General features: G+C 40.2%; 1 protein-coding gene across 10 annotated transcripts in view; it reads right to left on the bottom strand.

Annotated features, from left to right (window-relative positions):
• The window catches only part of SPATS2L (spermatogenesis associated serine rich 2 like), a 165,486-nt gene that overhangs the window by 7,763 nt on the left and 144,839 nt on the right, over positions 1-12,884 (bottom strand). For all 10 annotated transcript variants that reach the window (XM_053215532.1, XM_015077968.2, XM_053215535.1 and 7 more), the window contains 2 exons: positions 7,782-7,840; positions 1,465-1,574 (listed from right to left, as the gene is read on the bottom strand). In XM_053215532.1, the coding sequence (XP_053071507.1) occupies positions 1,465-1,574; positions 7,782-7,840 (169 nt within the window). The remainder of the gene's footprint in view (positions 1-1,464; positions 1,575-7,781; positions 7,841-12,884) is intronic.

The following is a 12,884-nucleotide window of genomic DNA, read 5'->3' as shown; positions in this document are numbered from 1 at the left end:
GGAAACTGGCAACTTCATATTCTTCACCTGATGTTCTAACAAGGGATGAGAGCTCAAAGTTGGAATATATATACTGGAGTCCAGTTATGGATTTTATTCTGATGGGAAGGGTGGACCAAACTGATCTGCTCTGGGGTGTAACTCTGGTCTTAGGGTGGATGACCAGGCTGGAGGGAGACAGCAGAGGGAGAGAGACTAGTTAGGAGGAAGTTGCAATTGACTGGTTGCAAGCAACAACCACCAGAAGAGCAGATGAGGAAGGAAAGGCCACTAGGACTTCACAGGACCCTTGGAGGAAGTCCTTATCCTCACAGGGCTCCCCTTCATGCTTCACCAGGGCAGAAGGGACTCAAAAGTCACTTGCCACTTTCCACCATGCCCGACCAGGTTTTGCCTGGATAAGCAGACAATCCTATGTAAAACCTAGTAGCAGCTGAGTCCTCAAGGTACTCGAGACTCTAGAAGGTGGTTAGAAGCCAAGTGCATGTATACGTGTGTGTATGTTTAGTATACTGGGGAAAGAGAAGAGGAGAAGGGAAAATGTATAAATTGTAATTTCCTGGTTTGTTATAGATACTTGTTTTCGCCTTTCTGGTAACCATTTTTTTCTGGTTACTGTACCCCAGTGCAGTTTCAGAGATCCGCAGTGTTGGCAGGTCTGTCAATCAAGGCATCCCTTGGCCAAATGGTGTATGTGATCCAAGTGGGGGCCAATCAGAATCTCTTTCTTTGGGTTGCGAATCGGGTGGGGTGGCACAAAGGGTGATGACATCTGAAGGTCACGCACTCTAATGGTGCCCTGAAGAGTGTCTGGTAATTACTGCTGCCTGTATTACCCAGGTGGCTGCCTGGGTTTCTGCCTAAGTGTAGCCTGGAGTCTTCAGATCACACTTTGGTGAGCTGCACTCATATTCTTTCAAATTCCACTTGTTCTTGAGGTTAGCCAGGGTCAGCTTCTATTGCTTGCAACTGTAGAAATCCAATAAATACATATTTGTGGTGGTATTCTCAATAAAAGGGCAAGTGAGCTAGAAAAGGATACAGAAAAGAAGTCTCTGTATATTGTGTGTGATTTAGAATCCTTACTGTTACACTCAGTTCATACTCACTGTGTACTCACACGTGTGTTTATATACATACACCTAAATTACATATGGTGAAAATAATACCCCCCATTCCAGCTATAATTCATGGTTGAATAGATTTTATTTGGGTCAGTCTCCACTGCCTAAGAAAATAGCTCGTACTTCTCTGTAATAATATATCCCTTCAAACCATAGCATACTTAAATACAGTGATTAAGTTGGTTCTTCGCCCTTCTGAATGCTCTAGTTCAACACTGTGAGAGAGAGCTGGGTATATGATGTTAGGTCCTCAGAGAGCAGCACTCTATGGATGCAAAACAAACATAATGGGGATCAGATCTCTGGCTCAGAGTTCAGGCTGGGATATTTTAGAACTGACCTTAATTTCTGCCCTGAGTTCAGCCAGCTGCATCTCTGCCATCTGACTGGCTAGATCTGTCAGTCTCTTTAGTTCCTCTGCTTTCTTCTGACGAGCAGTCAGGATTTCCACTGCCAAATAAGAAAGAATACTACGTTAGGGCCAGAGACCTAAACATATTAAGTGACCTAATTTCTTGGTATCAGTTCTCTCTCAACACACTGATCACTCTGTTGGACCATGACTATGTTTTCTGAGTTGGTCATCGAGGTGGGTTTGCTCCTGGTGCTCATGACCAATCACCCATTTCTGTACGTCCTTATCTGCCAATCCCCAAATCAAACACGGTCCCTTCTGATTCACTGTACACCCACAGCCTTCTTTGTTTTCTTCACTGGCGTCTGATCTCACTTACTTAATTTGGACTTTCAAATTTGTGCATTACTCAGAACAACTATCACCAAGAAAAAGACACTTAGTAAAATCCTATCTGAATGGTATTGCAAAGAAAAGGAGTCCACTAAACAAAAACCATTCTTTGTGTCCACTATTAAATTCTAACATTATCAGACCTTTAACACTCCTTTAGAGCAACTAGGTTTATTATTGGAATACGACATAGAAGTTTTACTTTACTGGCTTTATGTGAGCTAAAAAATGCGTCTGCTTTTGATACTCTGCAGATCTGTTTTCATTTTTGCAGTCAGAGAGAAGTTCCAGACCAGAGAGTGTCTTGTCTTTGTTTTAAGTGTCCCCCATGGAAAAATTTCAAGGTTAAGTAAAAGCCTGCTTGAACTGGATTTGTGTATACTCTTTAGCATCTGCACATGCAGCGAAGACACCAGGGAGTTTTCTGGTGCCATATTTCACACATCTGTCAGATGACCTAAAGGTTCAAGTAAACGTAGTAGTCCACAGGTGAACGTGTGTTTGTGTGTGTGTGCATGTATGTGTTTCTCAAAAGATCACAGAGCTCAAAAGCAATGCATACAAACACATAGGGTGAGATTTAAATATGAAATTTCATCTTCCAATAGATAACTTGAAGTTCTTGAATTTAAGTCACATATGAATTGCCTTCATTTCTTTTGGACAAGCATTTTGAGTTACAAGAAAAAAGAAGTCCATTCAACTAAGATGATATCCATGTTGGATTCACATTACTTCTTGGTTGAACAAAGGCCAACTGCTTTATTAGACCAGATTTATAGCACACCTGCGGAGCCAAACAATACGATTTCTGATTGTAAGAGTTCTTAATTTATAAATGTCAAAAAGTCACTTTAAAAACTCCCAAAAAAGTTCAGAAGCAATCAAGAGTTAAGATCTCCTGCAAACTACAAACTATTCCACAAACAGAGAAACATTGTCTTTCTATGCTGATACCAATGTTGAGAAGTCAATAAAATAAGTAATCTGTAACTCATAAAGCCTAATTGTTTGCCAAACTACTCTAATCATGCTTTGATTTTTTACCAGGACTCCCCCTGCTTCCCATTTACAATACCATGTAGCTGAGCAGAGGCTGATCTGTGCCTGTAGTCTTTCAAAATACAGAGGAGCTAGTGTAAAATGTGTCCCTACGATGGCTGTGAAAAGAATTTCCATCTGAACACAGATGATGTACTACTGAATGATGTCCCAGTTACCCAGTCAGACCAGAGGTCACAAAAAGGTGGCCTACTAACACTTCGGGCCATAGTGTACCTGTGTTTTATTTGGTCCACACATTACTTTTACAAATTAATTGTCCACATTTGAAAATTAGGAGATTCCATTTGGAACCTGGATTTCTGGCTTCCCTTAAAATATTGGCATTTCTGGCCAAAGTTGGCCAGCATTGCCATGTGGCAACCGTTGGCTACCCCTGAATTGTTGTTGCCCGTTATAGATGGAGCATGGCGCCCAGCATGCCATGGTCACCCTCTGCCCTGCTCATTAAGGTTACCAGCCTGGCCCCTGTAGGCGTCTCCAATCATGGCAGAGGCTGCACTTTACGGTTATGTCCATGCCGACTCGGACCTGGTACAAAGTGGGTGCCCACTATGTATGTTTGCTGAATGGAGGACTGAATGAATGAATCAATCCATTATTCAAAAGGAATATGCAAAGAAGGAGAGAAGTTCCTTTTCTAGAAGGGCCACTTATATTCAGCACTTATACCTTTGGCTGATTATTTATTTGTCTGCCATTATAATTCACCACAGGAATGGGACTAAAGTCTGGAGTATGAAAAGACGATTCTCGAGCGGGAAGATGAAACAAAGTATTTTGCTCTTGCAAAGATAAAAAATTCTGAAGGCCTAGACTTGATGAGCAGATAGTGAAGGGGTCAGCAGACCATGACTACACAATTAAACAGATCTGACTTTTCTTCATGGATCATTTGTGGGACCGGTGACAATTAGGGATAATTGTACTTTTTGAGAAAAACTTGGGCCTTCACACAAAAGATTTTGTAGAAATAGATATAAATGGGCCCTAAAATAGGAATGCAGGTGCAAGATCACCAATAAACTCTGAGTTTACCCTCATGCAAATGTGCATGGAAATGAATATTTTGCATCAGCAAATGTTGGGATGAGTTTTACATATAGTCTCATTAACATTTCAAAGCATTTCATTATGAAAAAGGCTTAAAACTTGAGATCTAAAGCCAGAATTCTGTGGGGACACCAACATTTTCACCTCAAAAACATCAACCACAGAAACAAAAAGCAAAAACAAAGCCAGATCAGATCCTAAGATTCATTGATCCCCAAATTTAAAATAGAATAATAAGTTATATTTTGCAAGCACCATCCTTTTGGAAATCTGTAGAGGGAGACAGTTTCATAAAGCTTTAATTTTCACTGCATTCATGACTTCATTAATATTATTTAGGTGCTTTTATAAACAGTATCTGGTATGCTGAAATCCATTTTCTCAATAGGATTTATAAATTCCTTCAAGTTTTTGCAACACATTGGAAGCTTGCTCTTGTTGCTTGAACCATGGAAAATTTTAGGGCTTCTCAAATAATATTCCTTAGCAGAGGGTGGACTTGAAATAGGCACAAAGCTTTCAAGCACAAAGATTCTTTGGAACCCTTTTTATTGTTGGGAATCTTGCATTTTTACCTCATAATATATCTGTGTTTCTGTTAATATAAAGTAATGTTTTCTTCGCAGATCGGCAATCAATTTGATATCCCAAGAACACACCTATTTTGGCCTTCAACAAAATTACCCTCAAACAAATTTCAAAAAAATTTCACTCAAAGTCTGAGACCACAGCACTGCAATATGCTTTGTTTCTTCATCTGTAAATGTCATGATCATATATACCTTGTAAGGCTGTTGTGGAGCTAAATGACATCACTGACGTGACATGTTCAGTATCATACATTAAAAGATGCTAACCTCAAATGTGATTAATAAAGTGAGATATAGTCATCTAGAATATACGTCCTCTTTTTGCAGTTACTAATATTGGATCCGACAGCCTACACTAACTAATTACAGTAATTCATTTAACAAATATTATGAAGTACCTACAGTCTTTTCAGCACTGTGTTAGATGCCATGACAGATAGAGGGGCTTATGTCATAATTGAGGAAATAAGATTTATAACATGTGCAGCAAATAGAAAATATGGAAAGTACTTGAGATCATAGATGAGCAAGCTCAAGATGGTGGTTGTAAAGACAGTTCAGTTCTTAGTGGAGGGAAATTCAGTGGTTCCTTGTGCCTGTGGAGAAGACATATAGTTGACACAGGCATGTCACCTGAGAGATGCTGCATAACCCCTTTGGCTTCCATTTTCTGGCTGTCACATGAGAAGGCTGGACAAACTTCTTTACCAGTAAGTGCTTTTCCCTTTTTGTACTGTGTCAGGCACTGTGCTAAGTGCCTGGCATATATTTCTCATTTTATCTTTACAATAACAATTTGAGATACATACTGTTCTTATTCCCCCTTTTCTGATAAGTAACCTTGGACTCTGAGAAGTTAACAAAATGGTACAAGGTCACACAGCCAATAAACAGGTGGAACCTGGATTTGAACTCAGTTCTGCTTGCCTCCAATGCATGCAAAATGGCTTCCCCACATTCTGGGAAGTTCTAAAACCAGAGCCATGGCATCAATTACTGAAGTTAGGCAAACCCTGCCAACCGTCTTGCCATTTCAGGTAGGCTGAAACTCTTTATGTGCAGGTCTCAAAGTTTACTGTTTGCTGCTTAACACAGTTTCTGACAGTACATAACACATACAAAGCACATAGTACATGTTTATTGATTGAATGAACTTGAAAAACAAGGATGCTCTCCTGAGATACTCCAAATCCCACAGGTCTTGGCACCTAATATTATTGTCTCAAGGAGATAGAATGAACATGTGAAATCTGTGGTCTTTCGTTAACCTGTTAGAAAGTGACGTGCTAGTAACTTTGCATTTTGGTACTAGAGAAACATTTGTGTCTGTGCTGGCTGTGAATATTTTTATCAATAGCACATGAAACTTAAAAGAAAAAATAAGCTATACCTGAGAAACAGGGAAAATCCCAAATCATGTGGTAATCAACTTTTACTGAAGAAATCAACAGATTTCATAAGAGTAAAATAATTTCACAATCAAAGGGATTGCATAACTACCTAAATATTCCACAGCTGAACCCTGGATCACATTTAGTTTTATTTAGTAAAACTTGCTGCATTTTAGATTCTAACATATTACTTAAGATTATTTTTAAAAGACTGTGTAACAAACACACTGATAGCTATTTTCCATAAAAAGTGACTACTGAATTATGACCAAGGGCCAGGCAAGAAAAATACAAAAAGAATGAAGAATCTGTTCTGATCCTTCATTCTGATAAAAAGAAAGGCATTGCCGTCAAAGGGGAAGGAATTTAGCTGAAACCAGGTTGGGGTACAGACTGCCATTCATTCAATTAACAAGATAAAATTTGGGTAAGCATGAAAAACTTTAAATGCCCAGGAGATAAGAACTATAAAACTAAATCCCAGCTGAAAAATACGGTTTTAGCACTCCCATTAACAACTTCAGGCTGAATTCGATAATTAAAAAGGGCTTGGCAACTCTACTTGCGGCTTGGTGTTGAATCTGACTGAGCCATCTTGTCTCAGTTAAAAGTTCCAGCCCATGAACCTCAGCCTATTTGAGATAGTCCTGTCCTACTAGCTGTTGAGTTACCTTACAACAGTGGAAAATTCAGAATTAGAAACAAGTATAAAGATAAAACAAATCAAACCGAAGGTATACTGATATTTTGTGTTAAATTTAGGAGTTTTGCAATGATCAAGATCATCTGTTTATTGTTTAAACAGTTACATTATTACATTAAACCATCCCCATTTGTGATTTTGATTTAAAACACATAATTGATTTTCTTTTGAGGTGTTAATCTGGCAGGTGTCAGCCGATTTGACTAAGTTTGTAAACAGAAGCGGGAGGGTTTTAAGAAAACTTCATTTAGTATAATTCTAAGTTTGAATTATTAATCTTATAAGAGCTGCTTAAAAGCTTGGAATATGTTGCTCTTAGGTTTGTGAGTTTGCCTTGTCAGGCATCTGAAGTGCTTGAAAAAAATCAGATGGATTAAATTTATAAATGTACTTCAAAATGTTTGAGGGAATTTAAGTAAACTTCAAATGGACTAAATTTTTTTAGGGGAATTTAGTTTGTTAAACTTGTGTTAGTTGAACCTAAGAAAGGACAAGTGAAAAGGACTGTATAAGTAACATAGCAACATGTGTGAATTGCTGGGGTGTCTGGGTGGCCCAGTTGGTTGAGCGTCTGACTGGCTCAGGTCATGATCTCATGGTTGGTGGGTTCCAGCCCTGAGTCAGAACCCTGTGACAGCTCAGAGCCTGGACCCCGCTTTGGATTCTGTGTCTCCGTCTCTTTCTCTGCCCCTCCCCCACTTGCCTTCTGTCTCTCTCTCTCAAAAATAAACACTAAGAAAAAAAAAAAAAGATGTGTGAGTTGTGAAAGCCTAAAAACTTACGTTTTAAAATTTAATTTTAAATTCAATGTCATGTTAAACCTGATTAAAACTATCAGTAGTCCTTTATACGCACAAAATTTTAAATAGCTAACAGCTATTATTTGCCAAGTGCCTTATTCTGCTGTGCGCTCAGTGGTGCTACTCCTCTGACTTTGTTCCACATGAGGTTCCTGAGGTTTCCAGGGGCTAAGTGACTTGCCTAAGGTTACAGAGCTCATTAATCAGTGTGAGTTTTAGGACCCCACTCAGAATCCACATCAGTGTCAGTTGACCTACGGATTGCTTCTGACTGGGAGGCTCCTGACCAAACAACCATGTGTCTACTTACTGGCTTCTTCTTTAACTTTATCCATTTCTGCCATTAATGAAACTTCTTTGTCAATGATGCTGGGGGGGAAGGGGGAGGGAAACAAAAACAAAAGCAAAGAATGCTTAATCAAAGATAAACTTTTAATAAGCGCTGGAAGCAAAAGAAAAATTATTTTCATTAAACAAAAGACAAAATTATCATAAATATTTCTATGTTACAATGCCAGCAGCACACTCTGCCTTTTCCAAAAATGAGGCAACACGGAAGGGATGCTCTCAAGTATTTCATAGTGACATCTGCTGATTAAATCATTGTCAGCAAATCTAAAAAAAAAAAAAAAAAAGCCTTTTCAGACTTTCAGAATTGTGCTGCTTTGAATTTAAATTTGGGAGTATTTTTGCCCTATGAATTCCAAAGTTCCACAACAATGTAATGAGTATTTGAAAAGCTGCCATTCAGGTTATCAAGGGCGGTAGTTCTCAAATGTCTCTGTGCATGGCTCCTCCAGATTCTGGCTGGGAGGCAGGGAGGTGAGCCCATCTCTGATTGAGATGGTCTTGGGACCTACTTTGGGAAATATCATCTGGGTCTACCCATCCACATGTTCAAAGAGTCTATGCCTTATCATTCCCCCAAAGAAGCATTTCAACTTCAAATTACTTCCCCCTCCCCACCCCACTGTATTATTTTTTGGTTAGTTCTTTGAAAAAAGTATTACCTGCATAAAGTAAATAATTATCTCTCTAGAAGTTTGTTTCTCTTCCATCCTGACTCCCAGTTCCCCTCACAACAGCAACACATGTGAGACTTCCTTTATACAGTTGATTCTTGAACAACATGGGTTTGAACTATGTAGGTGCACTTATATGTGGATTTTTTTGAGGGGGGGGGAATACAGTACATTACCATAAATGTATTTGCCTTATGATTTTCTTAATAACATTTTCTCTTCTCTAGCTTACTTTATTGTAAGAACACAGTATACGATACATACAACATACAAAATATGTGTTAATTGACCCTTTATGTTATTGGTAAGGCCTCTGGTCAATGGTTGGCTGAAAGTTAAATTTTCAGGGAGTCAAAAGTTACATGCAGTCTTTTGATTATGCATGGGGGGAGCACCCCAACCCCCGCCCCCCCCCGCATTGTTCAAGAGTCAACAGCATATCCTTCCATAAGGATATATCCTTATGTATATATAAGCATAGATGTGAGATGTTCTTAAATTTTCATTTCCATCATAAATATTTCAATACATATCTCAAAAAGATAAGGACTTTTTGGGACTATAACCATAGTATTACCATAATATCTAAAAATATTAACAATAATTTAATGTTATCAGATATCTACTCAGTGTTCAAATCTCCCTAATTGTCCTATACAGATTTTTTAACAGTTTGACCAGGATCTAAATAAGTTCCGAGCACTGCAATTGGCTGATTGTCTATTAAATCTGTTTTAATCTATAGATTCCCTCCCATCTCTTTTTTTTCTTCTTTGCAACTCATTTGTTGAATACACCAGGTTGTTTGTCCTGCTACACTATCCACAGTCTGAATTTTGCTGACTACATCTCCATGGGTATTTAACCCATTCTTTTAATTTTCCTATGAATTTGTGATGAGATACAGAAATTTGATTAGATTCAGATTTGTTTTTTCTTCTGAGAAGAATACCTTGTTATCTGCTTCTACTGGCAGACACATAATGACACAACACAGTTATAAATATTCCTCTTGAAAAAAAAAAACCAAACCTGAATGTATTTGGATTCCTCCATCTCACAACAAGTTGATAGGAAATACAAAGGACATCTCCATTTTTATATCAGCCATTGATGATCGTTGCCTAGATCAATAGGGTTTTAAAAAGGGGATATTCAAATTCTATCACTCCTTCATTTATTTACTGGAAGACTTTCACAAAGAGAAACTTTCTCTTATCAGCTATTTGGGTTATCATGCCTTTTAAGTAGGTAAGGCAGGGTAAATGCTGGTGTATCAGTTTTCAAAACGATAGTTGGTTCCTTAGCATCCCCCAAAGTAACCATGAGGTTTTTTTTTTTGCTTGTTTGTATAGTTTGATTATGAACTCATAATTAACATGCTTTAATACACTGCAGTTATCTCCATAATTATTATCTGTTTCAACAGATGTACTTTTTTCCCCATCGGGTGTACTTTTAAAATTTAAAGTGATTTGAAAATTTATTTCCTCTTAAGAGTAATATTTTGTAATCTCTGTCAAGGTAAGAAGGGATATATCTATAGGAGTTCTGGGGCTCTTCATCCAGATGATGTAACCTGAACACCTGGAGAGCAAGGACAGTATGCCGAGAAGCTCAGCTCTTTCCAACCAGGAAATCCTCATGGAAAGAACTGACGTGTAGAGTGAATGGCACATTCTCCAGAGCTGGGCTCTAAGCCTAATCCATCAAGTATGGATATCAACTATCCCCATGAAGCATATGGCTTAAGGTCACTGGATATGATCACTTTGGTGTAGCCAGCACATCAGGATACTTGTACCTTATTTATTGACATTAAATAAGTATGATGTCAATGTGCTTTAAATACAGGGAATACAAAAGAAGGAAGTCTTTATCCTGTCTCTGTCCCAGCTTATTCAGTTCCCTTCCTTGGAGGTCTCCACTATTACCATCACTAGCTTCTTGAATTTCTTTCCAAAGGCCATCTATTCATAAACCAGCGTTTATTAATCATATGAAATGCTGAGTTAGGCAAACAGGCTTATGCTCCTGTGATTATAAGGTATATTTAGCTTCTCTGTCAAGTTCACATGTAGCCAATACAGGCCAAGCAATTTGTTGTTTTTGTTTTTAACAACCCTCTCAGAGAGGGCTGTTCTGTATTAGTTTAGGGAAAAGAAGGCTAATGGATGAGCTATTAGGGAGATAAGAGGAGAACCTAGAAATCTGGACTCAGGAGCCCCAATTACAATGCGATTAAGCTACTCTGCCTAAGAAAATGTTTTGAATTTCTAGCCCCTACAGAAAGAGAGGCAGAAGAGAGAGGGAGAAGAGTCATCAAGAAGGCTGGGAATTGTACAGAGTGAAGGCCCTGGGAGAAATCACCAGTAGTGGGATGGGCAAAAGAACTTCCGGGAGCCAGAAGTCTAAGGTGTGCACTGTGAGGACTGTGATATGAGCCTCCCTGGGGACTGCCCGATCTTCACTGTGCTTGGTGCAGCCGGTCTGAATGTGCGCAAGTGAACACACACATGGTCAGCTGAGGAGGTGGCTGGGTTCCACGTTTGGGTCAATTTGATGCTGAACAGACGGGAAGGCAGACTGAGGATGAGAATGTGGAGCCCACCCTCAACCCCGGAACTGGCACAAATCTTAGAGAGGGCTTTTGACTTCCACTGGACATGAATAGGAGTCCAGGACCACTTCTTAGGAACTTAGGAGCAGGGACACTCCAGCTGAAGGATGGGCTACAGGTCATGTGAGCCCTGCAGGTAGCTTGTGCTCCATTCTCTTAAGCAATGGAGTGTAGCAGGATTGCACAGGTTTGGGACGGCAGTGCAGGAATGTGCCACAAAGAGCACTAGAAACCACACACACTGCACAAGTATTTGCTGAGTGCCTGCCATGTGCCAGCGAGGGTGTTGAGGCAGGGAATGCTGCTGTGGATGAAGCCCCCTGCCATCCCTGTGGAGCCTACAGTCTTTTGGGGAAAGCTGAGAGGAAGGGGAGAGGACCTGCCAAATTTACTGGGGAAAAGCAAAAAGCAGACGGTCAGGGAAGAAAATGACGGCAAGAAGAAATTCCTCCACCCGAAACCAATGTCCTAATTAGAGTCTGTGGGATCTGAGGGCACACAAGGTACACATAACTAAAGGACATACATGCACCCAATACAAGAGTGGGTGTCCTTAGCCTTCCCATGGGTGGGGGAGGAGCACAGCACGGGGAGTGCCCGGGAAGGTCCCACAGTCCTCCCACGCATTCAGTCCCAGAACAAGGCCAAGACCCGGGAACCCTACAGCCTGTGTGTGCGTGTTGGGAGGAGAGAATGGTGGAGGAACGGGCCTTTGCTAATTTCTTTACTAGCTACAAGATCATGGTAAATTCTTATTGATTAAGTTTGTTAACATAATTATGTGCCCAGAGGGTTTACGAGATGGACATTTTGGGTATAACACATATCCCCAGGTTTAACGCATAACAAAGCTGGATATTCATACAGTGGTTAGTTTGGGCCTTCTGGGGCCCAACAGGAGGAATGAAGGTTTTCACAATAAATTGTTAATCTGATTAATGCCCACTTGAGGGTGTGATAAAGCTGTGAGGTTGGCATCAAACCATGCTTCCATTCCTCTGGGTATTTCAAAAAAAGATTGTCCTCAAGCGTCTTAGTAATTCAAGCATTGCTACGTATGACTGCTTTCAAACCTCATGTGCAGAAAGGCAAGCCAGGAATCTCTGCTGAGTCAGGACCCTGCTCAGAACCCATGAACTGAATGCAAACCAGGATTAGGTGCCAGACTGAAGCAGCTCCCTCCAAACCTCCCTCAAGAATCTCAGTAAGATACACCTGAGGGTTTCTTTGGCTTTCACTTCCAAGGCAGCAGGATTGTGGAAGGGAAGTAGATACAGAGGGTGAAGAGGATTTCATAGTAAAGGCCAGTCTGTTCCCTAGCAGGCTGTCAGACAGTGAGGAGCCAGCATTACATCAAGCTGAGAACCAGATCGAAGGAAGGGTATGAAAGACTGTGTCTAAAAAATTCCAAATGCCCTCAGGACCTGAGGTTACATCCAGCTTCATGAGCACTTTCATCAGTGCCCTACATGAGTCCTACTGATCTTCTTAGAGGTCCTAGGACAGATACATACACTGGGTGCACCTGATGAGAAACACTGCAGGCCGGTAAGGACAGAGAGTAGTACCAGATACGCAGGTAATCTGGAATACCAGATATGCAGGGCAGGAGGGAGGGTCTTGAGAGAAATGACATCAGAGAGTTGAAGAGTCACAGAGAAACCAAAGGCAGTGTCACAGACCACATTCCTACTGAGGAACAGAAAGGGCACATGTTTGCTTTTTAGGTATACCTGTGGAGACAAGACGTCAGCCCTGAGTTGCCTTAAAA

The sequence above is a fragment of the Acinonyx jubatus genome, chromosome C1 (assembly GCF_027475565.1).
Source record: "Acinonyx jubatus isolate Ajub_Pintada_27869175 chromosome C1, VMU_Ajub_asm_v1.0, whole genome shotgun sequence".
NCBI classification, from domain to species: domain Eukaryota; kingdom Metazoa; phylum Chordata; class Mammalia; order Carnivora; family Felidae; genus Acinonyx; species Acinonyx jubatus.
Note: the sequence above shows the minus strand (reverse complement) of the source record. Positions and strands in the feature narration are given on the sequence as shown.